The 23963-nt window shown below is 40.0% G+C and overlaps 2 protein-coding genes across 2 annotated transcripts; both read right to left on the minus strand.

Annotated features, from left to right (window-relative positions):
• Nucleotides 1-5708: 5708 nt before the first annotated feature.
• On the minus strand, nucleotides 5709-10114 carry LOC137257413 (chymotrypsin-like protease CTRL-1). Its single transcript, XM_067794747.1, has 6 exons — nucleotides 10036-10114; nucleotides 8717-8924; nucleotides 7768-7928; nucleotides 7122-7280; nucleotides 6413-6573; nucleotides 5709-5912 (listed from the first exon to the last, which is right to left on the minus strand). Exons 1-6 carry the CDS (start codon nucleotides 10112-10114, stop codon nucleotides 5709-5711), a joined length of 972 nt encoding a protein of 323 aa, XP_067650848.1.
• Nucleotides 10115-15300: 5186 nt separating this feature from the next.
• Nucleotides 15301-21472, minus strand: LOC137258598 (chymotrypsin B-like). The gene is made up of 6 exons (XM_067796303.1): nucleotides 21412-21472; nucleotides 19890-20097; nucleotides 18542-18702; nucleotides 17740-17898; nucleotides 16727-16884; nucleotides 15301-15498 (listed from the first exon to the last, which is right to left on the minus strand). The coding sequence occupies exons 1-6, from the start codon at nucleotides 21470-21472 to the stop codon at nucleotides 15301-15303; spliced, it is 945 nt and encodes a 314-aa protein (XP_067652404.1).
• Between the last annotated feature and the right edge of the window lie 2491 nt (nucleotides 21473-23963).

The following is a 23963-nucleotide window of genomic DNA, read 5'->3' on the forward strand; positions in this document are numbered from 1 at the left end:
GATGTGGTTCTCGTCTACTAATGGCTCTCTCTCGTTATGTAGAACACCTTTGTTGATATTATATACACTACAATGAGACTTCAGCTCGATCGATCGTCAATGTCCAAATAATGAAATCTGGTTAGTTTTCATAATCGATATTGTCCGAGTTGACGTGTATTTCGCGATATGATGTTTGCTCATAATATTTCTTTGCTTTAACTTTGGCTGCAATATAATACTATTTTTGTAGGTGCAAATTTCTTTTGTGTAGGAGTTTAAACATTTTACGATGATTCGGTCATAACAAGCATGTGGGATCACGTTAAGTATACACCGTGAGTATGAAAAACTTTTATCATAAAATTTTTAGTTGAAATTTCTGATTATATTTAGAATGATTAAAAATAAAATATTCATCACATTTTAAGATATGATCTTACGAACAAAGAAATATATATACTACATAAGCATTCTACCCGCATGAAGAAATAGCAGTAAACATTAACACATGTCCAGTTATTGCCTTGAAACAATAACATCAACAGGTAAGATTTAACGTTGCGAAAAGAAATTTATTTTCAAAGTCCTGTAACTCGCTGTACGTTTCTTCAAGTAAACATATCATATCGTATTCAAGTGTCAGGAAATTGTTGAGAGCCAAGCGACAAAATAAATCAGACAAATAAACCAACACCAAAGAGACTTCCACTGGCAGCTTACAGGTGACGAACACAAACATATTTCTACCGTTATTAGAGCAAAAGTACTTACACGTGTGTCGAATATACTGGGCACTTAAGCTGCTCAGCTGCATAACAACCAACAACACCGTTAAAGTTACTGATGTCATTGTCGAGAGTATAGTAATTGTTGACGAACCTCTCTTTTATGCCGTCACAACTGGAGACAGAACGCGGAAATAGTAGAGTAATACAATTCGCAACACAGCGCTCGTTACAAGAGACGATTGTTTCAGGCATTCCTCATATTGTTATTACCATAGGTGTTTAGTTCCACTAAACAGAACAATGTTCCAAGGGATTGGTCTCAAAGATTTACACGTAAATTCAGTATATTTACGGTGAACGATGCGTAATTCCTAGATTAGATTCTTAGATAACAATTACCACTGAATGGGGCTCATGGTGTGAGGGCATTATCCGAAACTTTTTTAGGTACCGCCGGATTAATGAAAGTAAGAGATGTGGTTCTCGTCTACTAATGGCTCTCTCTCGTTATGTAGAACACCTTTGTTGATATTATATACACTACAATGAGACTTCAGCTCGATCGATCGTCAATGTCCAAATAATGAAATCTGGTTAGTTTTCATAATCGATATTGTCCGAGTTGACGTGTATTTCGCGATATGATGTTTGCTCATAATATTTCTTTGCTTTAACTTTGGCTGCAATATAATACTATTTTTGTAGGTGCAAATTTCTTTTGTGTAGGAGTTTAAACATTTTACGATGATTCGGTCATAACAAGCATGTGGGATCACGTTAAGTATACACCGTGAGTATGAAAAACTTTTATCATAAAATTTTTAGTTGAAATTTCTGATTATATTTAGAATGATTAAAAATAAAATATTCATCACATTTTAAGATATGATCTTACGAACAAAGAAATATATATACTACATAAGCATTCTACCCGCATGAAGAAATAGCTGTAAACATTAACACATGTCCAGTTATTGCCTTGAAACAATATCATCAACAGGTAAGATTTAACGTTGCGAAAAGAAATTTATTTTCAAAGTCCTGTAACTCGCTGTACGTTTCTTCAAGTAAACATATCATATCGTATTCAAGTGTCAGGAAATTGTTGAGAGCCAAGCGACAAAATAAATCAGACAAATAAACCAACACCAAAGAGACTTCCACTGGCAGCTTACAGGTGACGAACACAAACATATTTCTACCGTTATTAGAGCAAAAGTACTTACACGTGTGTCGAATATACTGGGCACTTAAGCTGCTCAGCTGCATAACAACCAACAACACCGTTAAAGTTACTGATGTCATTGTCGAGAGTATAGTAATTGTTGACGAACCTCTCTTTTATGCCGTCACAACTGGAGACAGAACGCGGAAATAGTAGAGTAATACAATTCGCAACACAGCGCTCGTTACAAGAGACGATTGTTTCAGGCATTCCTCATATTGTTATTACCATAGGTGTTTAGTTCCACTAAACAGAACAATGTTCCAAGGGATTGGTCTCAAAGATTTACACGTAAATTCAGTATATTTACGGTGAACGATGCGTAATTCCTAGATTAGATTCTTAGATAACAATTACCACTGAATGGGGCTCATGGTGTGAGGGCATTATCCGAACCTTTTTTAGGTACCGCCGGATTAATGAAGCAAAACTATGTGTAATTAGCTAATCTGTTATCGCTGATTAACGTACCGATGATTAAAGGTCACATGCAACGTAAAACACAACTTTGCAGATTCTGGTACCTTTCGGTGTGCACTTACCGGAACAAATCATAAAAAATGCCAATTCAACCTATAAAGTTGAAAAAAACGCGATGAAAAAAAAGCCCGCGAAATCGGAGTTCAAACGTTTCTCTAAATTCCCCCCAGCGCTGGGGGGAAAACTGGTTTCAACAGCTGTGCTGCGCTGCGCCCATAACGCATGCGCAGTGACTAGGTTCGCGGAGCTTGAAACAGTATGCATGCCCAGCGTCTGAGGTCGTGAGCAGTAGTCTAATCTTGGTTGTGTACACAAACAAGTAAATAATCTACTCGTTACGTAAAACAACTTGTTGATTGTGGTAAGCAGTCTCTGTCACAGAGAAAGCTCAGTGTCTGGTTTATTCACACCTATATGTCTGTCTGCCTGTCTGCTAAAGACAACATGCAATACACAGCTTCAATCATTGACCACGTGCAAATTGAACTTAACACCTATCAGGCTATACGACATAAAGAAAATAAGTTGATTCATGACACGTGCAACCAAGTCCCGTGTCTGCCACATCATGTAATTAGGCACGTGTGATACACATAACATGTTTTTATGTCTGTGGGTTGCAAACAAACTGCATCCATTTTTTTTCGGATGACTGGATCTGACGGAAACTTGTGCAAACTCTTGTCAGTTTCAAGTCCTGCTTTGTACTTGGACGAGATTCCAGCCACCCAGTAGTTTACCATCTCTACTGACATTTTTATTGGATCGAGCGCAAATTCAGAGAACATGTATTTTCTAAACCCAACATCTCTATATACATTCTTCATGGATAACGACTTCTTTTCGTGTATATGATTTTGTTTGACAACAGTATATGAATCCATACTGAAACGACGCATCAAGTACACAAAAAGAAGTTGTTATCCACAAAGATTCTTACTTTCTTGTGACTGGCTATACTTCTAAAATGCCCATCAAACAGATAATCTTTCTGTACACACAATGAACCCTCAGCACATCAGCAAATGAAACAGCCAATCGGAAGCCGTCGTTACACTTGAGAGCATATCCACCCGCTATGACCGGGTTCGGTCTCCCGAGGGCTTCGTTTCGGGGGAAGTAAGCCCAAGTACAAAATACTGCACTTTTGAATCGCGATTGTACGGTTATAATTGTGTTTATTTGTTTTTTTAAGAGCAGCAATGTATATTATATGTCATGAATAAGTGATAAATGTGTTTTAATTATGTTTGATTTTTTGGTTGCATGTGACCTTTAACGAAGAAGCACCGGATTATTGAATCAACAGGTAATGAGTTTACATAGGAAACAAGATTGGTTACAGCTAGCTACTGTTCGGATATCGCGGGAATCGGATTGTCGGGGTCCGGACTAACGAGGCCTGACTGTACATGTTAACGTTGTGGCGTTGTGAAAGATGCGTGTGATTGGTTCTAATTATTTGCACTTTTATTTATCAGCACTTTCTTCACAGCGAAAGCAGTAAATGAAGCAAGGATAGATTTCTTTTTTCCGAATCTCCCACCTTAACGGAGCTCCTTTTCAGTTTAAAAGGAATTGTTAGTTTTAATATAAGTGTTATTATTATATATTCAAAGACTATTCTGAAAATATGTGTTGGCATGGCTACAAGGCCTAACGTACAATGTAATCGACTGTTTCTAGTAACTGTGTAGAATGTCCCCTTCTTGTTAACACTATTCACTTTGGAATAGTATTTTGTTACATTGTCGTGGCCTACCGATTGAACATTTCAGACGTCCTGTCGCAACGTTCTGTACGGTATTGCTCCCCTCGGTCTTTTCTGGAATCCTCGAACTTATCTTTCGCCCAAACATTGACCACTGGTACTTCGATATGATAGGGTTCAGAAAATAACTATACGTCGCGACCCATATTCAGCTGACATACCGTAATGTTATCGTTAAGCTGTACCATTGTACCAAATAAGACGCACCAAGTGTATGATTATTACAAAACAACGTCGTAAGAGGTGGCTCGGCTGACACAGTTCATCGTATTCCAATTGTGTAGATCGAACCCCGTGATGTTGATGACTGAATTTCCTGGTCCAGACAAGATTATTAACAGGCCTCCATCGTCTAGACGGAATGTTGCTGAGTATGGCATAGAGCTCACTTCACACTCCCTCACAGCAAACAGTATTTTCCCCGATTTTAATACCAAACTGAAATGCACCTGAATACATAGGTGCGTATACTCATAGGACATAATGTATGCAGGTATACGTACACAAGGAGAAGATTACACCATGACCAGGTGTAAATGTAAAGTTACACCAGTGTGCATTTGCACTGTGTACGAATGTATATGATGTCTTGTTAAGGTTCAACAAGGGGGTGATGTAATTAACATATCTGCTGTTGTTCCTTTCCAATGAGAAGACAATGGTTCAGTAATCCTAAGTGTGGGCTTTTAAGTAGTATCAACGTTCCATAGACATTTGCTGCGATGGGGTAGCCGAGTGGTTAAAGCGTTCGCTCGTCACGCCGAAGACCCGAGTTCGATTCCCCACATGGCTACAATCTGTTAAGCCAATTTCTGATGTTCCGAGCCGTGACATTGCTGGAATGTTGCCAAAAGCTAAACCCATCTCACTCACACTTGCAGGCATTCACTGGTGTATGGACAATGTCTTCGGTAGATTTCAAGGAGTCTAAAGTTTGAAGAATTCAGGCCAAAACTCATATTGGTAATGACAACAGTTTTCATCAGATGCATTTAAATTGCCCCAACACACTGACTGTCACTGACACAACTCCTGTACAAGATTGGGCGGTGGGGTAGCCTTGCGGCTAAAGCGTTCGCTCGTCCCGCCGAAGATCCGGTTCGTTTCTCTACAGTAGTGCAATATGTAAAGCCCATTTCTGGCATCCCTGGTCGTGATATTGCTGGAATATGGCTAATAGCGGCGTAAAACTAAACTCTCTCACCCTAAAAAATGCAAAGACGCACTAAATCAAGAAGCCTGCACAGAGGACCAAATGTAGTTCAGGGATCCAGAAAACAGAATTCCTTTGTATTACATTGGTCATCATGATGTGATCCCCACTAAATGAGGAACGGATAATAATATACGTATAAAATGCATTGTCATTCCATATTTCATTATTATTCACACTAAATTCATTATGCAGTAGTGGTTATATATACAAACAAACGTGATCATATTGTGTATTCGTAACCAATTCGTTCAATGAAATTGTAACGAACATGCATGGTTTGAAGACTAAGATCTCCAGGAAATCAGTCTAAACGCGTAGAGTAGGACAACTGTTAATGTTGTTCACACAGTTCTCGATCCACTGTATGTAGTTCGCTACCTCGGTGATGAAGATGGGTAGCTCGGGTGTCGTCACTCCGCCGCTGCTGACGAGGCAGTTGTTGGTACTGATGATGCCTCTAAGCCACCACTTGTTGGCCCTGTGGCACACCACAATACCGCCCCAGTCCGACTGAAATAGTCACTTGTGGTCATGAGCGTCACAATATGGAAAGAAATTCCCTAGTATATTTTAAATTCAATTTCAGAGACAATATGTGTATAAACTAAATTCTTTTAAATAGTGGTTCAGTTTTCTCTGAATTATTATTACACATATCGTGCGATGACGTGTGTGGCAGAATGAGGATAAAAACAGAATATTGCATCTTTGCAAAATCTAACGGCAAAGATGGAACTTTTCAATCATAACATAATTAGACAATTATACGTAATTGTTTAGTAAGCGCTATTCCCGTATGAATCATGATATTTATGTAATTCTTAATAATATTAGTAATAACACACAACATTCAAAATACATGGTGAAAAAATAGGACAATCAGGGCACTGCTCTCAGGCTTGGGATGCGATGATATAACCCACGTTTTGTCCTGCAAGCTGATATTGAACCATCGCTTTGAAAAGATATGTAAAGGACAACGTGAGAATGTATCTATATGTTTGACGTACCAGACATGTTTGAACAGACGGGTTGTCGGGTCTGCCTATGACGACACCATCTGGCAAAAACGTCTGGGGATATACATACTGCATAATAGCTTCAGTGAGTTGCCTGCTGTACATCTTGATGTGAGCCTGTTGTGGGATGTTGGGCGGCCCAGAGTTTTTATCTGTTACAATCATGGCTTCCGATGAGAATGTTTCAGTTGCAATACAGTTACGTTGAATGGATGATTGCATATTGTACTACGCCGCTCTTAGCGATATTCTAGCTGTATCAGGACGAGGGACATCAGAAATGTGTTTTACACATTGTACCTATGTGGGAATGGAACCCAGGTCTACGGCGAGACGAGCAACCACTTTACCCACTCGGCTACTCCAAAGCCGTTTGGTCTTGTGAAAGAATGTAGTCGAGGTGAAATTAAGATTCTTTGATTCCTTAACAGAGTAGACTACACTGATTGAGGAAGCTCGTTACAGATATTGTAAAATATTTGAAGAATTATTTTCTCATCATAAATATCGTCCACTGAATGCACCGAACAGATAATTACTTGCACCTTGCATGCAATAGGTAGTTTTCATAGAGGGCATGTAACATACACATACCTTCAAACCATGCCGGAGGCAATGAATATCAATTTGTCAAGCAGTCATGACGTTTTACGGGTCGACCTTTCTGGGAGTTTAGCATTAACACAAACACAACCCTTACTACTCGTATCACCAACAGAAGCCATGATGCACGTGTCATCCACTTCCGGTACGTCATGGGTGCTTGTAGCCCTGCTGCGTTTGGGTTCCAGACAGGCCGGGTGTTTGCAGTTGTTGTACTGGATGCGGGATCTCAGCTTGAAGATAGCGATGTTGTTGCCTTGGAGGAAAACATGAATCAAAACGATGATGTACGTCTTGAAATATGTTTCTTGTTTAACGTCATACTCAGCAATAATCCAACTGAGTCAGATCCAGACAATTCAGAAACTGACATTCTTAACGGTCTGTACATTCGGATGCGCGAACCAAGTCACGAGCCTGACCAGCCGATCCCGTTAGTCGTGACTTATGACAAGGATAGGCTGATCAAAATCATTTCTAACCAGAACATTCCAAAAAATTTTCCACTTCTGTTTTACTTAGAATACCTGACCACACCGCATGACTGTTATATATTCCACATGTCCTGTAATTCATTTGCCTCAACACGCTTCTTGGACAAGTTAAAATGCCTTTAGATTATACCATGTCGTAATTCTAGATAACTCCACCACAGTTAATACGTAACCGTTTGTACAAGTGATCACCCTATGCAATATGCATATATCTGTCTCTCCGTACATGCACATACAAGCTATACTAACTTGTTGTGATATTGTTGTAGTCTTCGTGGATCTTTATTTCCTCCACTTCAAAGGAATCTTCAGGAAGACCGTCGCTGCTATAGTCAACTGTTCTGCTGTCATAATTTCCAAGTATAACTCTCGTTGCCTGTCGTGCAGCTGCAGCGTTTGGTCCGTATAGTCTGGGAAACAATTTTTGTTACAATAATGACCTCTACATTTCTAATATTGAGGCAAACCCCTTCATGACCCAAACTGTGATTGTATGTAATTTTAATGCTTTGTATGGGTTAACAAAGGATGACAGCACTTGAACATCTGTTCAAGACTCAGACTCGGCTTTTCCTCACTGTGCTGGAGTAGCCGTGTCATTTTCTTACTACAATTAATTGTTTCAGAAACAGGAATTGACATAATATTACTTGGGCGTGAAGCCACGTGGACGCTAGTAAATATCGCTGACTACAGTGTAAACATCCTTCCTGCTCCCCCCTCCCTCCATGTGTAAAGGTCATCCGGTTCAACACCATTTAGTGACAATGAAACAATGTTGTCAACTGGTGCACTGACTCGTAGAAGTCCGAGAGAAATCCTGTTTGAGAAACTGCTTCCTTGTCACATGTCAGTGAAGCAGACATTTGGCAATTTCATCAAGCAGAATATGGGAAAATCGGGTGACGTACACAGTGCTGTTATTATGTTGATGGCACATGTCCGCAAAAAAGTCTCCCCACTTAATTGACAGATGGAATATTTTACTGAAATGAAATTGGTACTTTTTTTTCTAATGTTTTATTTGGATTTATTCACAATGGAAGATCAAGGTTAGAACTGGTCTTCAGCAACCCATGCCTTTCTGAAGAGGCTACTATCGGGACCGGATTGTCAGAGCCTGTCTCTGACACTGACTTAGTCTACTGTGCCATCTGTGCCCAAAATAGTTTTTTGTTTCAAAGGAGGTAATACTTACGGAGCAGCACACATGGCGGAAGTAAGAATATATTGGTCACTGATGATTGCTCCACCACACACTGTCAGGTTGCCGAAGTTGAAGCTGTTGCTCAAGTTGGAGTTGTAGTAGACCTTGATGCTGACGAGAGGGGTGTAAGGCCACGTGCACTTCAAAATGTTTTGACCTCCCAAAATTCTTGAATGTACTAATTCTTCACCGCATCGATCTGTGGGCATGATTTATTACTAAAAACATGTACAATACTGATACCAACATTCAAATCTGCTTGAGCGGAACGAAACACTAATTATATTGCAAATGCAGTGTATGAGTGTGGGCGTGCGCGTGCGAGTGGGTCTGTGCGTCTCATTTGACCACCCGATCTGCTTAGTCGACAAGTAACCGAAGGTCAATTCTGTGACCCAGAACTTCACGGGTCCCTTGGGTCCTGTAAAGCATACTGCAAACTAGATGACATGGTCAACGATAGCCCCCAACGTATGCAACACAAGCCATAAGACAGATATTATTATGTCTGGGAAGTTATGCATATATGATTATTTTCATTAAACATCCGTAGTGACATCATTGATTTTGTGGAGCACTGATGATATCCGATAGTGTCATATCTTCATATCTGCTTTACAGAGTGTCATAAAGATGGGTCAATGTTACAACAGCGTGCTTGTACACATCATTGTGTTTGTAAATATTGTCCAGAGGAAGGCATGAAATATGTGTATGAATAAACATTTAAAAAAAGAACAGTTTTATTTCCATTTTAGGCAATGCAGAGTACATTTCTTGAAATAGTCAACGGTCGCGTTCATTGTCTAATATCTGTTGTGATTGAGTTGTGTTTGACGTAACTCTGGGAAACACGCTGGGACAACGCTTACTACTGGCAAACAAGGATAAGCTGGACCGGCACAGAGAACGCGTTTTCGAGAGCTACGTGCCCGGCAATGAGCAAACCCATTTGGTTGTGAAAGGTAGAGCGGGCATAGGCTAGTGCACGTGCAGCGCATGACGATGAAATTGAAATTGATTTCGCTGCACACACCATGCACATAACTGTCATGTGGTCGGTGCAGCAAGTCGGCAGTACACTACACTTGATTACAGACAACCTGGGGCCCCTTCGCTCACAATGACTAGGTCCAGTGAGTGGTACTCATACATGCTAAAACGGGTCATTTGTCAGGTTGGTGTTCAACTTATCCTTGTTTGCCAGTAAGACTGTACCATGAGAGGGATTAATCTTACCTGAGGAACACTGGTTTTCTATGCATGGTTGTGTTTGGAAATATGGCCCTGAACAGTATCCCGTGACGCACGTGTGAGATCTCCTCCGTACCCCTTGTCCACACGTGACAGAGCACGTGCTCCACTTGGACCACACTGACCAGGCACCATCTTCTGCGCACACAAGCCTTGTGTCATCAGTAATGTTTAACTCACACCAGCCACACAGTTTGGAATAGTGATGCTTTTGTATCACGGCACAGAAACTCAATCGACTACATGTCGACTCCAGGTGAATACTGGACTTCTATGTTAAATTTAAATTTGAAATCTATCTATAAGTGTTCTTATAGAATTTACATGTTTGTAATCCCCAGATGTTCATTGGTATGGTGAGTTTTGGTGATTCCTTCTGTTGATGTGTTTTGCTCGGGCTTTCCAAAACGTAGCAAAATTATTGATAACACCATCAGGCTTCACTATATGCCAAAAAACAATATCCATTTAGGCCCGAGTTTGTTTTCTAGTTGGATAAAAAAAGCCTGCGTTTGTAATGTGAGTATATTTGTAATGTAATATAATTGTATGTCATTTTTGGTACCTCCTGAATGATGGTATGTCCTGAGATAATATCATGTAAGATATGTTCAGAATGATCCGTCATAATCAACAGCCAAAGATTTAGATTGTTTCACATAGATTTATACAGGGGCTGTTTTCTAAGTACACACCCATTTTGATCTTTCAAAAACATTGTGTTCGGAAATATATATCACACACCCATTTTATATATCTGAACACAATGTTTTTGAAAGATCAAAATGGGTGTGTATATCTGAACACAATGTTTTTGAAAGATCAAAATGGGTGTGTCCTTAGATAACAACCCCTATATATAAGCTGGTACTGTTTACTCTAGATTGGGAGCTGGCACTTGTGTGACTTCAGTATTTCGACTGAACCCTTGACCTTTGGATCATGTATGAATAGTGAACACATTAGAGTCGGTTATGTCCTTATGAAAGTCATCTGAAAGTAGGTGAGTTTGATTCTAGCGGACCTATAACAATCTAAAGCACACAAAATGTTTCATTCCTATTTTGATTCCTGATGTCTGTAATGCATTTATTGCAGATTTTGCATTTTGCGGGGTGCCAAGATAAAAAAGGTTAAACAAAACGGGGATCTTGAGGCTAGAACGTAGCCAACCAATTTGCTTGAGGTTCACAGATAATATATAGAAAAACAGAACACAAAAACAGCTGCATTTATACTCATTGTCCTGGTGAGGCTCACTCCTTTTTGATATCCCCTCGTACCAGCACATACCTCCACCTTGACGACAGCACACACCGACAAAACACAGTCTGTCATATGTGTTTGTTTGTTGTGTCTCCTGGGTATAGCATGCTGGCCGACAGCTTCCCCGGTATAACTGGGCACACACTGAAAAGTTTAAATCCATCACGCGCATTATCGAAACATTATTATCACAAGAAATATTTTGTTCAGCCTAAGGCATGGAAACTATACCTGATGTCGTTATCGGAAAAAGATGCATCTTTAATTGATTGTGGTTTTACTTGTTTTTGCAAGATAGATAGATAGATAGATAGATAGATAGATAGATAGATAGATAGATAGATAGATAGATAGATAGATAGATAGATAGATAGGTTGACTCCTGAGACTTCAGTCGCACAAGGAAGCGTTTATGTGATACACGTGGTCTCACCTTAGGTATGTGAGTTTGTACAAAATTGCCTCCGTTCAAACAGCAGAGAATGGGTACCCGGTGGGATAAGCCATGTGACTTTGTGCAGTGTCTTGATTATTAGCACTATGAGCAGTCACCAAGTGAATGGAGTTTATAAGTATTATAAATGCATTTATCATTATTCTTAATATACTGCACCGCAAAAGAAAAGCAACTGATTTTTTCAAGTTTTTAAATAGAAGACATAACATGAACCCTTACTTTTATGAGATTTCGTTTTGTTTCTTTTGTTGTTCATAGTAGTAGTATTTTACAGTATGAATACTAAGTAAGAACAACTTACGGGTATGGCGGATATACTGAGCTCCCAAGGATGCCAGCTGCGCTGCTAAAAGCAGCACAATCGTCACGCTGAAAACTGTCATTTTCAAATGTTCCTGGACACCCATGCTTCATTATATAGCCCTGGAAACTATGTGAAACATTACACTCCTTGCACACAGAACCGTTTAACGCCCAATACCAGGTAATTACACCATACTCTTTAGGAAAGACGGTTCTGAAGGCATTCCAAGAGGAATTATACGCTTAGGTGTTAGTTCTTTTGTAGTCTGCAAATGATGCTGAGTTTCTATGACAGTCGTTGGTTGTTTTAAGATTTTTGGCGACAAACCCAGTGCATAGTGCGCACGGCTATTTTGCACCCATAAACACGGTCTGAAGATCAGAGTTTAGAGTTAGAAGTTAGGAGTTTAATCTAGCACAGTAAACAAATGGACGTGTTTTGACGCTGCCGGTTGTGCCTTTGCCTGTGCCCTTGGATCGGTGGGGTAAACTGGAGGTTAAAGCGTGCACTGGTCACTACGAATACCCAAGTTCGATTCCCAACATGGGTATCGTTTTTGGTGTCCCCCTTGCTGGAATATTGCTAAACGCTAAACTCACTTACACTATGGTCTTATGAAGTGAGTCACTATAACACATAGATGTTAGTTATAAATGTCATGACTTTGCCTTATACTGGTAGTCATGGTTACAATGTAGGCTATTTAAACAACGTTCTTTATTCAAGAACGTAAAATCGCCTACTGTGCAATGTTATGTTTTAGAACCTTTACTCTACATTTTATAAAGAAAATCTCCCTGGGTGTCTTTTGTGATGACATAGATCAATTCAAGTACAAATACATTTTCAAAGTCCAGAACTCGCCTGTGAATTTTACACTTTAATCGACGAGTGTTAGTACAATTTAATATCAAATAACACAATGGGAGATTCTTTTTATCATCTGATATCATTCTGCAAATTCTGTGTGTTTGACTGACTGATAGAGTTGGGTTTTACGCCGTTTTTAGCAATATTCCTGCAATATTACGGCGAGGGACACCAGAAATGGGCTTCACACATTGTACCCATGTGGGGTAACGTGCTTGAGGATGTAGACAGAATATAGCGAGTGCCTGGAGCGTAAAATGTAAAGGTAACCAAATTCAGTTGCAGAGATATGTCTGACTGCATTTGATTAGGACGCCATGGTAACCGAACTCGTGGTGGTGAGAGTTAAAGACGAATCTCAGGTGACTAACAGGATCGAACAGGCTAAGTAGCTTGGGTGATGCACGTCAATGTATCCAAGTCCGCATATCGATGCTCATGCTATTAACCATTTGATATTGTGGTTATATCCCTGGAATATTTCTTTCATATGTCGCGTTAAACAACATAGTGGCATGGTAACCCTTGACGTCACAATGACCAACAGACATACAATTTCGTCATAGCTTTGTCTCACTTAACCGATATCGCCAGTATAAACACGTTGTTATGTATATTGAACGCTTATAACAGGTCCAAACTGCGGGTGACCGGCAGCATCAGTCAACGCCGCTCGACAGATAGAAAGATGGCTTGAACCCGACTTATGGGATCGCGTGGTCAGGCTTGCTCATGTGACTGACAAACGGCGTTGTATCCCAAATGTTAGCTCGATGCTGGGTGATGGACAGTACGTTCCCAGCGTCCTAACGTTCTCGTGAGAGGTCGCTTAGTGACCTGTGTAAACAGACACGGCTTGGGTCGTCGATCATACTATCAGTCAGTGGATCGTCTAGTTCATGGGCGAATATTTACAGGTTGTAGAGGAGCTGGAATATTATGCGGCGTTAGAGTACATTCACCCAGTTCTAAATCTCACCTCCCGTGATTAGACTAGGATACGGATTAGAAATCTTCAGCAATCCATGCATGTTGTAAGAGGCGATTAACGGGATCGGGTGGTCAAATGTCATCATTCGATGTTTCGATGTTTAACATGTCAATCACGGGAGTGAGTGAGTGAGTTTAGTTTCACGCCGCACTTAGCAATATTCCAGCTATATGGCGACGGTCTGTAAATAATCGACCCTGGACCAGACAATCCACAGATCTACAACATGAGCATCGATCTGTGCAACTGAGAACCGATGACATGTGTCAACCAAATCAGCGAGCCTGGCCACCCGATCCCGTCAGTCGCCTCTTACGACAAGCATGGTCGCCTTTTATGGCAAGCATGGGTTGCTGAAGGCCTGTTCTACCCTGGGACCTTCACGGGTCCTCACGGGAGTGTTTAATGCTACCGGAATATTGCAGAGTGACGTTTTAAACAACACAGCATGATCTTCATCATCTGAACCACAGAGCACTCATCTATATATGTTTTATGCTGGACATTTTTGTTTTCAGCTTCACATTGAACATCAACATCACTGATGGGAAAACCACATGTTGACCAAAAGGCGAATCCCTGTCACCTGACATGTTTTCTTTCTGGTCGTAGGTTCGAATCCAAATGATCAAAAGAGGTTTTCACCACCAAGGATTATCAACCCACAAAGTAGGTATGACCTTTGTAAACGTGTAACAATCTACACTCGTCAGATGAGAGCTAAAAGCATAACTTCGATTTATTATGAACAACTGACTGTTTCCGCGATTGATTCGTTAAGAGATAATGATTTGTACATATAGTCTTAGTGACAATGCGCCGATCAGTCGCCAAGTTCAAATCATACAATCCAGGAGTTCGTAAAGAATATTAACCCGTTCTGACGGTTTGTTTGTGTGTTTGTTTGTGGTTTAACGCCTCACTTAGCATATTCCATGTATAACGAAGGTCTGTGAATAAACGAGTCTGAACCAGACTGTTCAGTGATCAACATCATGAGCATCGATCTACGCAACTGGGATACGATGACATATGTCAACCAAGCCTGACCACCCTATGCCGTTAGTCGCCTCATACGACGGACATGGGTTCCTGAAAGCCCATTTCAACCACTGGTCCACACTCGGTTCAAGGGTCCACACTTAAACAACATACGCACATCTCGGATTTTCTTCAGAATATTGATGTAGTGATACTTAAGGTTGTTAGTACATAAACCTTTGGACACTCAAGTAAAGTTGATGTTCCTTACAAATTTATTTCTCAACATGAACACCCAGCACAAGACACGTAATAGCAATTGTTGTATGTACAGCATAAACGGCAAACGCAGATGCATTTAGATAAGAAAATATATTCTTATGGGAGTGGTATTTCTGGTACGATCATAATCACATGCTTTCTGTGATGGAGCCCCGGCAGTCTTTCAACATTTATAGGGTATCGCAAAAGGAAATGTTCTCCACACAGCGGTTTATCCAGTCCTTGTAGTTTGCTACCTCGGTGATGAAGATGGGTGGCTCGGGTGTCGTCACTCCTCCGTTGCTGACGAGGCAGTTGTTGGTGCTGATGATGCCTCTAAGCCACCACCTGTTGGACTTCTGGCATACCACAATACCGCCCCAGTCAAACTGAAACCGATTTTATATCATTTTATATTAGAATATGGATAGTGAAACTGATGATCACTTTCCAAATGATAGCTAGGGTGTTTTATACATTCTAGAAAAGATGTCTTTGCATTAAGAAATTCTGCAACACCTTGAAGGGATACATCTTGCCTGTTCATAGGAAAACCATTACCTTTTCTTAACAAATAAACATTACAACACATGTTATTGTTCCCCAAAAATATATTTTACTCACATCCCTAGGTATGGATTTATTGTTAAGTAGCTGGGGTCAGTGTGTGTATATGCGCTGTCACACAGAGCATAATCTTATAACAAAAAATATATAAAATCATAAAAATTCTTCTCCCCTTCCTCATTAGTATGAAAAACACTTAACACGTAAACTGCGTTTTTAAACTTTACAGTTATACTATAGATAAAAAGATAATAAGTTCAACGCAGAATTACTGGAACGTTACCCGAATTGTTGCAAATGTCTTTCGTTGTATGTCAAAAGTATGGAAGTAAAGTCTAGGTATGATTGATACCAAATGGAACCAAATGGTATCATTCATACCTAGATGATCATTCCAAGTTATCAACATATGTCTTTTTCACTTTTATGCTAACGCGAACATACATTTCATTTAAGAATGAACCTACCAGAAAAGTAATTCCTTTGTAATGAGATGTGTTCCTAGCTTATAGTCTGAAGGTACATCAACTGTACATACATTGAGTTAAGATGAGTTGAGCTGAGTTGGGTATTATGTCACACAATATATTGATCCCTACATCGATGTGATTGCCTTATGTTGTAATGTGAGTTTGGTTTTAATATTGTGTTTAGCCATATCCCAGCTATATCACGGCAGGGGACACCAGAAATAGGCTTCACACATTGTATCCATGTAAGGAATCAAACTCGGGTCTTCAGCGTGACATGTGAGCGATTTAACCACTTGGCTACCCCACCGCCCCTTATATTGTGATGTGTTTCTTTAAACCATTTCTTTAGTGCATACCCTGCAGGTTCGTTTTGAAAAGTGTTCATCATATCCATATATTCGTATGCTTTGAGGTGAAAGCGTTCGCTCGTCACGCCGAAGACGCGGGTTCGATTCCATACATAGGTACAATGTGTGAAGCCGGTGTCCTCCGCTGTTAAATTGCTAGAATATCGCTAAAAGTGGCGGAAAATCATACATGTTTTCCCTCATTTCATTAATACGTCAATCCAACGTACCAGACAGGCTTGAACAGACGGGCTCTCGGTTCTGCCAATGAGGGTGCCAGCTGGGAGAGGGTTGTTAGGTGCTTGTCTTGCAATGGCTTCGGTCACCTGTCTGCTGAGGAGCTTGATGGGAGCTTGTTGGGGGATATTTGATGCTTCTGCATCGTTCGCTGTAACAGGAATTTGCAACTCAAGCGATGCTGGTTTTTAACAGTAAATTCTAACGTTTACTGCATATTCATAATAGCGGCGTATCGAAACCCAAAAAACAGTATTCCAGCCAGTGAGGTGCGTTTTTACCGATTATAGATAATCATATGGCCACGTATATCACATGCATACGATGTCAAGCCATGACGCCTAAGCACATGGAAGGCACTTGGAACATGATCGGAAGACGTGAGAATCTGTGTTAAAGGCCACTAGCTACGGTAGGTCAGCTGTCCAATAGGGGGAGTTGACTAAGTCCCTGAACTTGTCACGTGCAATATTGAACATTACACTAATCGTGAGGGCATGACCATTTATTGACCAAGTAATCACAAACGTTTATTCTTGGTCTATACTCCCTGGGTTCTTCGTTGTCAGTGCCTTTGCAATACTCCGTCAACAAGTTCCTGTGTGTGTCTCTTTCTTAGGAACCATTACCATAACTCAATAGCTCTTTGTATTTCTGTGATCAATTTATATTTTCGATTATTCCCCGGTTTTAGGGGGTGTGGAATTGATCAAATATTCTGCAAAATGATTTTGTTTCTCACTTCTGCGGTCTGTAAATACTTCAATCTGGATCAGATAACCCAGTGATCAACATCATGAGTATCGGTCTTGGCAATGGAGATATGGCGACGAGTCTCAACCAAATCAGCTCGCCTGACTCCCCGATCTCATTCGTAGCTTCTTCCGACTAGCATGGGATGATGAAACCAAGTATAACCCGGATCTTCAAAGGTTTCTACAAACTGTCAACTGTTTCTACAAACGAGCATCAAATTGCTTAGCTGTAATTGCAAACAAATCCTTACGACTCTTAAGTCCAACTGAGGCCATGATGCACGTGTCATCTACTTCCGGTACGTCACATGTGCTTGTAGCTGCAGTACGCTGAGGTTCCAGACAGGCCGGGTGTTTACAGTTGTTGTACTGGATGCGGGATCTCAGCTTGAAGATAGCAATGTTGTTGCCTGAAACAAAATACAAACAGAGACCTTGACACTAATCTTCGAGAAGAATTTTGTTTTCACAGCATTCCAACATCTAGCTGACACCCAGTGAGTGAGTGAGTGAGTGAGAGAGTTTAATTTTATTCCAGTGGCAATACAAAAAGCGACAAAACCTGCTCTATCTGAAATAATAATTATGAAATGCTTTGTATGAATCCAACAAAATCATTAGTATATATGTATGAATTAAATATGTCAAACACTGACGATGTGTGTTTTCGAAAATGTTATGAAACTTGTCACAAACGGACACAGAGACAAAATAGAATATTTACCTTAACCAATTTAAAAAAAACACAAAAAAACCAAAAACAAAAACCACAAGACAAACAAAAAGGTAAAAAACAACCTATGTCCATACCAACATCTGTATCAGGCATCATTCCGACAAACTCTAAAATACCACATGTCTCTGATAGAGCTGTACAATGTTCAAAGGCCTTGACTACTGTATTCCTGGTCAACCAAATATTGTAAGTTTCTTCTGGTAGAAAGAGGTTGCTGAATGTTGAACCTCGAAGCGTTGTGGAATGTAGACAAAGTAATCCCCCAATATCTATTACAGTGAAAGAGCCACTAAATTGCTTGACGCCTGTGTTCTTACTTGTTGTGATGTTGTCATAGTCTTTGTGAATCCTCACATCTTCCAGTTCTATGACATCTTCGGGGCGGCCGTCATTACCAAAGTCTGTTATTCTGGCATCAAAGTCTCCAACGACAACTCGTGTCGACTGACGTACAACTGCTGCACTTGGCCCGTACAATCTATGAAATACATTTCACCATTGTTATGATCAATATATAACTTGCAGTTAATAAAAGACCTCTGGCTTTACCCATATAATATACGTAGTGATCTGTTTGATTGGCATGTTGGAGGCGAAATGATAAAGAATATGCTACTTTTAGGATAACAGCTCCCCTATTTTATCTTTCCTACTATCGTCGTTTACAGTGTTGTGTGTATGTGTGTATGCGTGAGGTGTGTATGGGTGTGAGAGGGGGGGGGGGTAATGGTCGGGTCGGGTGCAGGACCGGGAGATAAGGGGTGGGGGAGGTGTAGAATATATGTCAAACCGATAAATTTTGATGACCTTCATATACATTTCAAGATCCTAAATAACATTAAATGTAGCTACTTACATGAACCTTCATGTCAACATTACGACTATGGTTGATGTGAACCTGACTATGAGTAAACTCCTTGAACTTCGCTCAAAGTACACGAATCATAACGTACAACCAACAACCACCCTTTGCAAATATAACTATATAACGGATCTTTGTATAGATCTGAGTTATGAAAGCATCTGACGCATGGAGAGTTTACAATGCTGTCAGGATATACTCCTAGTTCCTCCATATACATGTACACAGTGGCACAGCCTTCTCATTAACGTTGTTTTTCGTCACATTTATAAGCATAAATATATCTTTAAATTGAATTTTCTAGTTTCACTAACCGCTTACTTGATTTTGGAACAATGTACCCTTTTAGCTGTATATCATCAATAACAAATCACAAAACGACGGCAGCTATTTGCAGCACGGTTTTTCCATTACTCTTTAAATACTTCCCCTACCTTCTTGAGAAATACCATAAAAATTAAGGTTAATTCGGATTCTACTCCGGACTGTACTACACGAACACAAGACGGTGTATTCGTATGCAGCTCTCTATGAATGTGAGTTCGAATCCCGATTCGTCTTGAACAATGGAAACTGTGTTCTTTTACAAGAAAAAGACACGTCGAAGTCTCACAAATGTGCACCTCCTGTGATTTTATGAGCATGAGACATCAAAATAGTCTGTCCTCACTTCTATACACACAGAACACGTAATTATTACAAGACTGGTGCCGTTGGGTAGCCTAGTGGTTAAAGTATTTGTTCGTTATGTCTAGGGTCCGGGGTTGGTTCTACAAATGGATTTGTGAAAATGTTCTACTTACGGAGCCGCACACACAGCGGAGGTAAGAATGTACTGATCACTGATGATTGCTCCACCACAGATTGTGAGGTTGCCGAAGTTGAAGTCATTGCCAAAGTTGGAGTTGTAGTAGATCCTGATGCTGACTAGAGCAGTAAAGGGCCATGTGCACCTGTTTACGTTTTGACCACCCAAAATCCTTCCAGTCACGGCCTCCTCACCACAACGGTCTGTGGACATGGACACAAATACATGTACATATTCTCATGTAAAATACTTGTACAAATCTGTCAGTATATGTGGTGTATTTAGCTTATAGCAATGCCTGAAGATTAATCGAGGGGGTATCGACAAGATATTACCAAGACGTTTTCAGGGTAGAAACTTTATTTTGATTTCTTTTCATCAGGACTTTCTTACATTGTCATCATCCAGAGTGACAAATTTCTCCAAACATTTCTTGACCTTGTGTAGACCGCTTAAATAGAACACCTAATTTCATGGAAAACCAACACTTCGCCACTTCAATGACTTCACTGGTATCGTCCATATATTGGCTCCTCTGTCAGGGACATGCGTTAGGTTTGAAAATTCCCTTTCCATCTCACAACAGTATCATAGGATGGGCAGTCTTCACCATAAACAGATTTCATCTTCTCTTGATTCTGTCGGGCAGTACAACCCTTCAATTGCAAAAACTTGATAACACTGCATGACTCAATATTTTGCAAGCATAGGGTTATTCCTGTTTAGGGTCAACCAGAAGATTGAATAAAGTGAAAAGAGCAGTTTCCGGTCCATTAACTAGATAAGGATCACTGATGTTATCTTATAATTTTCAACATAATTTATCAATACATTCATGGCGATAGTTAGAATTTTTCATATCCCCTCGTAAATCATACATAGAAGACAAATGTGTAATTAGATTTAAAACCAGTGTGTCTGGCATCAATTTGATTTTAAAAGTCTTCCTTTCTGATATCAACTAAATACTAGCAATAAAATCCGTGGTTTCTTACATCAATTGGACATGAAAAGCCAGAGTACCTTACATCCATTTGATATTAAACAACCATGGTTTGTGACATCAGTTGCCAGGAGCTCTGACATCACCTGAATATTCTGAATTGTCAACTGTCTTCATTAACACAACGTTATAGAGTGCATTAAGGTTATCTTTCACAACAAAACATTTATATGTTGTTCATTGTGATGACCAACTGATCAAATGCTTAAAGAATTAGTGTCTTCTTACTTATTGTTATCCGTCTGTTTTTCTTTCGGAACTGTTTAACATCTCTACAAAACATGTAAAATGAATATTCTAAAATGTCATTCAATTAGTTTGAAGTGTGAGATAGTCACAAATGAAAACCAAAATTATTGTAATTATTGTTTTCATCAATCAACAAAACAAAATGTTCTTACAAGGATATAGAGCTACATATTCATGACCACTCAGAGTATATTATTTTCATATTGCAAAACAACCTGCGAAATGTATTTTCAAGAGAGAAAATATCAAATATTGAACCCCAAACCTGGTAACTGAGCAGTTGCAATGCCGATGCAGACGGCGACAAAGCAGACGAGGCTGTGCATGACGTAGATCCTCTCCGTATCCCACGTTGATCTGTCGTGCAGCCTCTGAGTGAGACCAGAGAAGGATGGCCAATACTCAATGTGAAGATCACTAGAAGATGTACACACTACCCCACCTTACAATTAAACAAACCTAGTTCATTTGTTTGAACAGGAGACAACCCGTGTTCGCGGTGACACTTCATTCCTCTGTGATGGCCCAATCTTCTCGTCTGTAGGCTGTTCACACACATTCACCTGGCTACGTTCGTGTGATACCGTAACCTCATCAAGGTGTGAACAGACTTCGCAATGATGAAGGATGGACCGCTAATTGTTGTTTGACTTTGATTCCGCCGATAATGAGTGAATTAACCAGGTGTAAGGTGTATCTTTAGAAACTTTTTAACAAAGCCTGATTTTAATCAAAACATCTAGATGCTTTGCATAAACATAATTTGCATATATTGATGTACTGAATCCCTATGAAACCGCGAAAACGTCCAAAAACTTTAAAGCTGTAGTTATGCAGGTCAAGGAAGTTGTGATGTAAAAGTATACAGTATCTGTGAAAATTGTATGATTGTAACAGCTAACATTGACACGTACGATAACAAGCATGTAAGTCATAGTTACACATCAACAGGAACATGTTTTTAGTAACAGGCGAATAACCGGATCGGATGATGAGTTTTGCCGATGTGGTTGACACATGGCATATTATTCCAGTTACGTAAATCGATGCTCATGATATTGATCACTTGAATGTCTGGCCCAGACTCGAATATTTACAGACTGTTAAATATTGCGTGCGGCGTTAAACACCAAAAACAAGAATGCATAAATCACTGCACAGCTCAGTTCAGGAATAATCGAGATAGCGGTTGTGATCTGTAAGTACTGAGAGTTTTTTTGACTCTACAAGACTACGGCTCTACTCCGGTCCTCTAAGACCTCCAAATCGCTATGCAAAGTTCCCTCCCTTGCCTGCCCCAGAAACTTATGTTCTAGAGTTTCCGTTATCTAGGTTTGTTGGCTCCATACTTTGCCTCGTATATTTCACCAAGGCTTAAATGTCTAAGACGCACATCATTGGAAGCTTTCATCCCACATCAAACTGAATCTGATGATGATGATGATGGAATACTGTCCAGTCAACGACGGGTTGGTGGGAAAACCCACGTCATGTCTAAGGTTAGCATTCGATTGCCCACAAGAACAAAATGTGAGTGAGTATAGTTTTACGGCGCCCTTAGAAATTTACCAGCTATATATGGTTGCGGTCTGTAAAAAATGGAGTCTGGACCAGACAATCCAATGATCAACAACATGAGCATCGATATTCGCAATGGGGAACCGATGACTTGTGTCAACAGACTCAGCGAGCCTGACCACCCGATCCCGTTAGTCGCCTCTTACAACAAGCATAGTCGCCTTTAATGACAAGCATGGGTTGCTGAAGGCCTATTCTACCCCGGACCTTTGCGGGTCTGAACAAAATGAGTAAAGCGCAATAATGATGTCACCCGAGAATGTTCCTAAACACTGCGTAAACTTCACACAGGAAGATATTAACCTACCTAACGGGGCGGCGGCGTAGCCCAGTAGTTAGAGCGCTCACTCACTCGCTCACTCGCTCTTCACGCCGAAGGCTCGGGTTTGATTCCCAACGTGGGCAAATTGTATGAAGCCCATATTGCTGGAACATTGCGGCATAAAATTAAGCTCACTCACTTACTTAACCCATCTAACTCGCACCAATGTTCTTCTCCTACACAATTATAACCAACCGTCTTGATCAAAGCACCCAAACACATCTTTATCACAAGTAAATGAAGCAATAAGAAGGCAATAGCACCAGTTATGACACTTGTGTCAATATTTAATGGGGTATAATAGACAATATTTACATGTCTCCCAATGGCGAATGGGTCTGCCTTCAGGTGAAACTATCGGTGAACTGTAAACACAGAATACAAATGCACCCCAGCGAGTAAACATTCGACCTTTGAAGCGATGCAGTTGTAGTCTCATCACTTGCGTAACTAATATATTATGGTTTACTAACGGACACTCCTGTTGAAGGAATAAGATGTTTTGTAGAAAGCAATTTGAATTTATTAATAACACTACGTGTGGTATTAATATTTTTACGTCTGCAAAGTCCCATGAAAATCTAAACTTTTGGAAGGAACACTGTTTTTAAAAGATGATTCATAACTTACTTTACATACATTTGAATTTATTTTGCATGTACAATATGCACATACCATTCAATAAAAGTAGGGGATTTTGGATTTACATGACTGATAAAATGCAATTGATGAAGCTATGGAGGTAATGAAGAGAAATTAAGGGAAAATTTATTCCATTCCCTTAGAAATGTTTCATCTGTGTAGATATATATTACTTTTTCTCATATGCATTCTCATTGGCTAGTGGTATGCTCGCTAAATGATATATCCCCTACTCGTTCAATGGTATAATGCACAATAGTTATTGTTATTAAAAA

Source organism: Haliotis asinina, chromosome 12 (genome assembly GCF_037392515.1).
Source record: "Haliotis asinina isolate JCU_RB_2024 chromosome 12, JCU_Hal_asi_v2, whole genome shotgun sequence".
Lineage (NCBI taxonomy): Eukaryota > Metazoa > Mollusca > Gastropoda > Lepetellida > Haliotidae > Haliotis > Haliotis asinina.

Coding starts and splice junctions, on each gene's coding strand:
- LOC137257413 (XM_067794747.1), bottom strand. CDS start 10,114: ATGGTGCCTGGTCAGTGTGGTCCAAGTGGAGCACGTGCTCTGTCACGT. Junction 8,925..10,035: donor GTACGGAGGAGATCTCACAC/GTGCGTCACGGG, acceptor TCATGCCCACAG/ATCGATGCGGTGAAGAATTA. Junction 6,574..7,121: donor TTCTGTTGGTGATACGAGTA/GTAAGGGTTGTG, acceptor TGATTGTAACAG/ATAAAAACTCTGGGCCGCCC.
- LOC137258598 (XM_067796303.1), bottom strand. CDS start 21,472: ATGCACAGCCTCGTCTGCTTTGTCGCCGTCTGCATCGGCATTGCAACT. Junction 20,098..21,411: donor TGCAACTGCTCAGTTACCAG/GTTTGGGGTTCA, acceptor CCATGTCCACAG/ACCGTTGTGGTGAGGAGGCC. Junction 15,499..16,726: donor CGTCTGTTCAAGCCTGTCTG/GTACGTTGGATT, acceptor AATCGGTTTCAG/TTTGACTGGGGCGGTATTGT.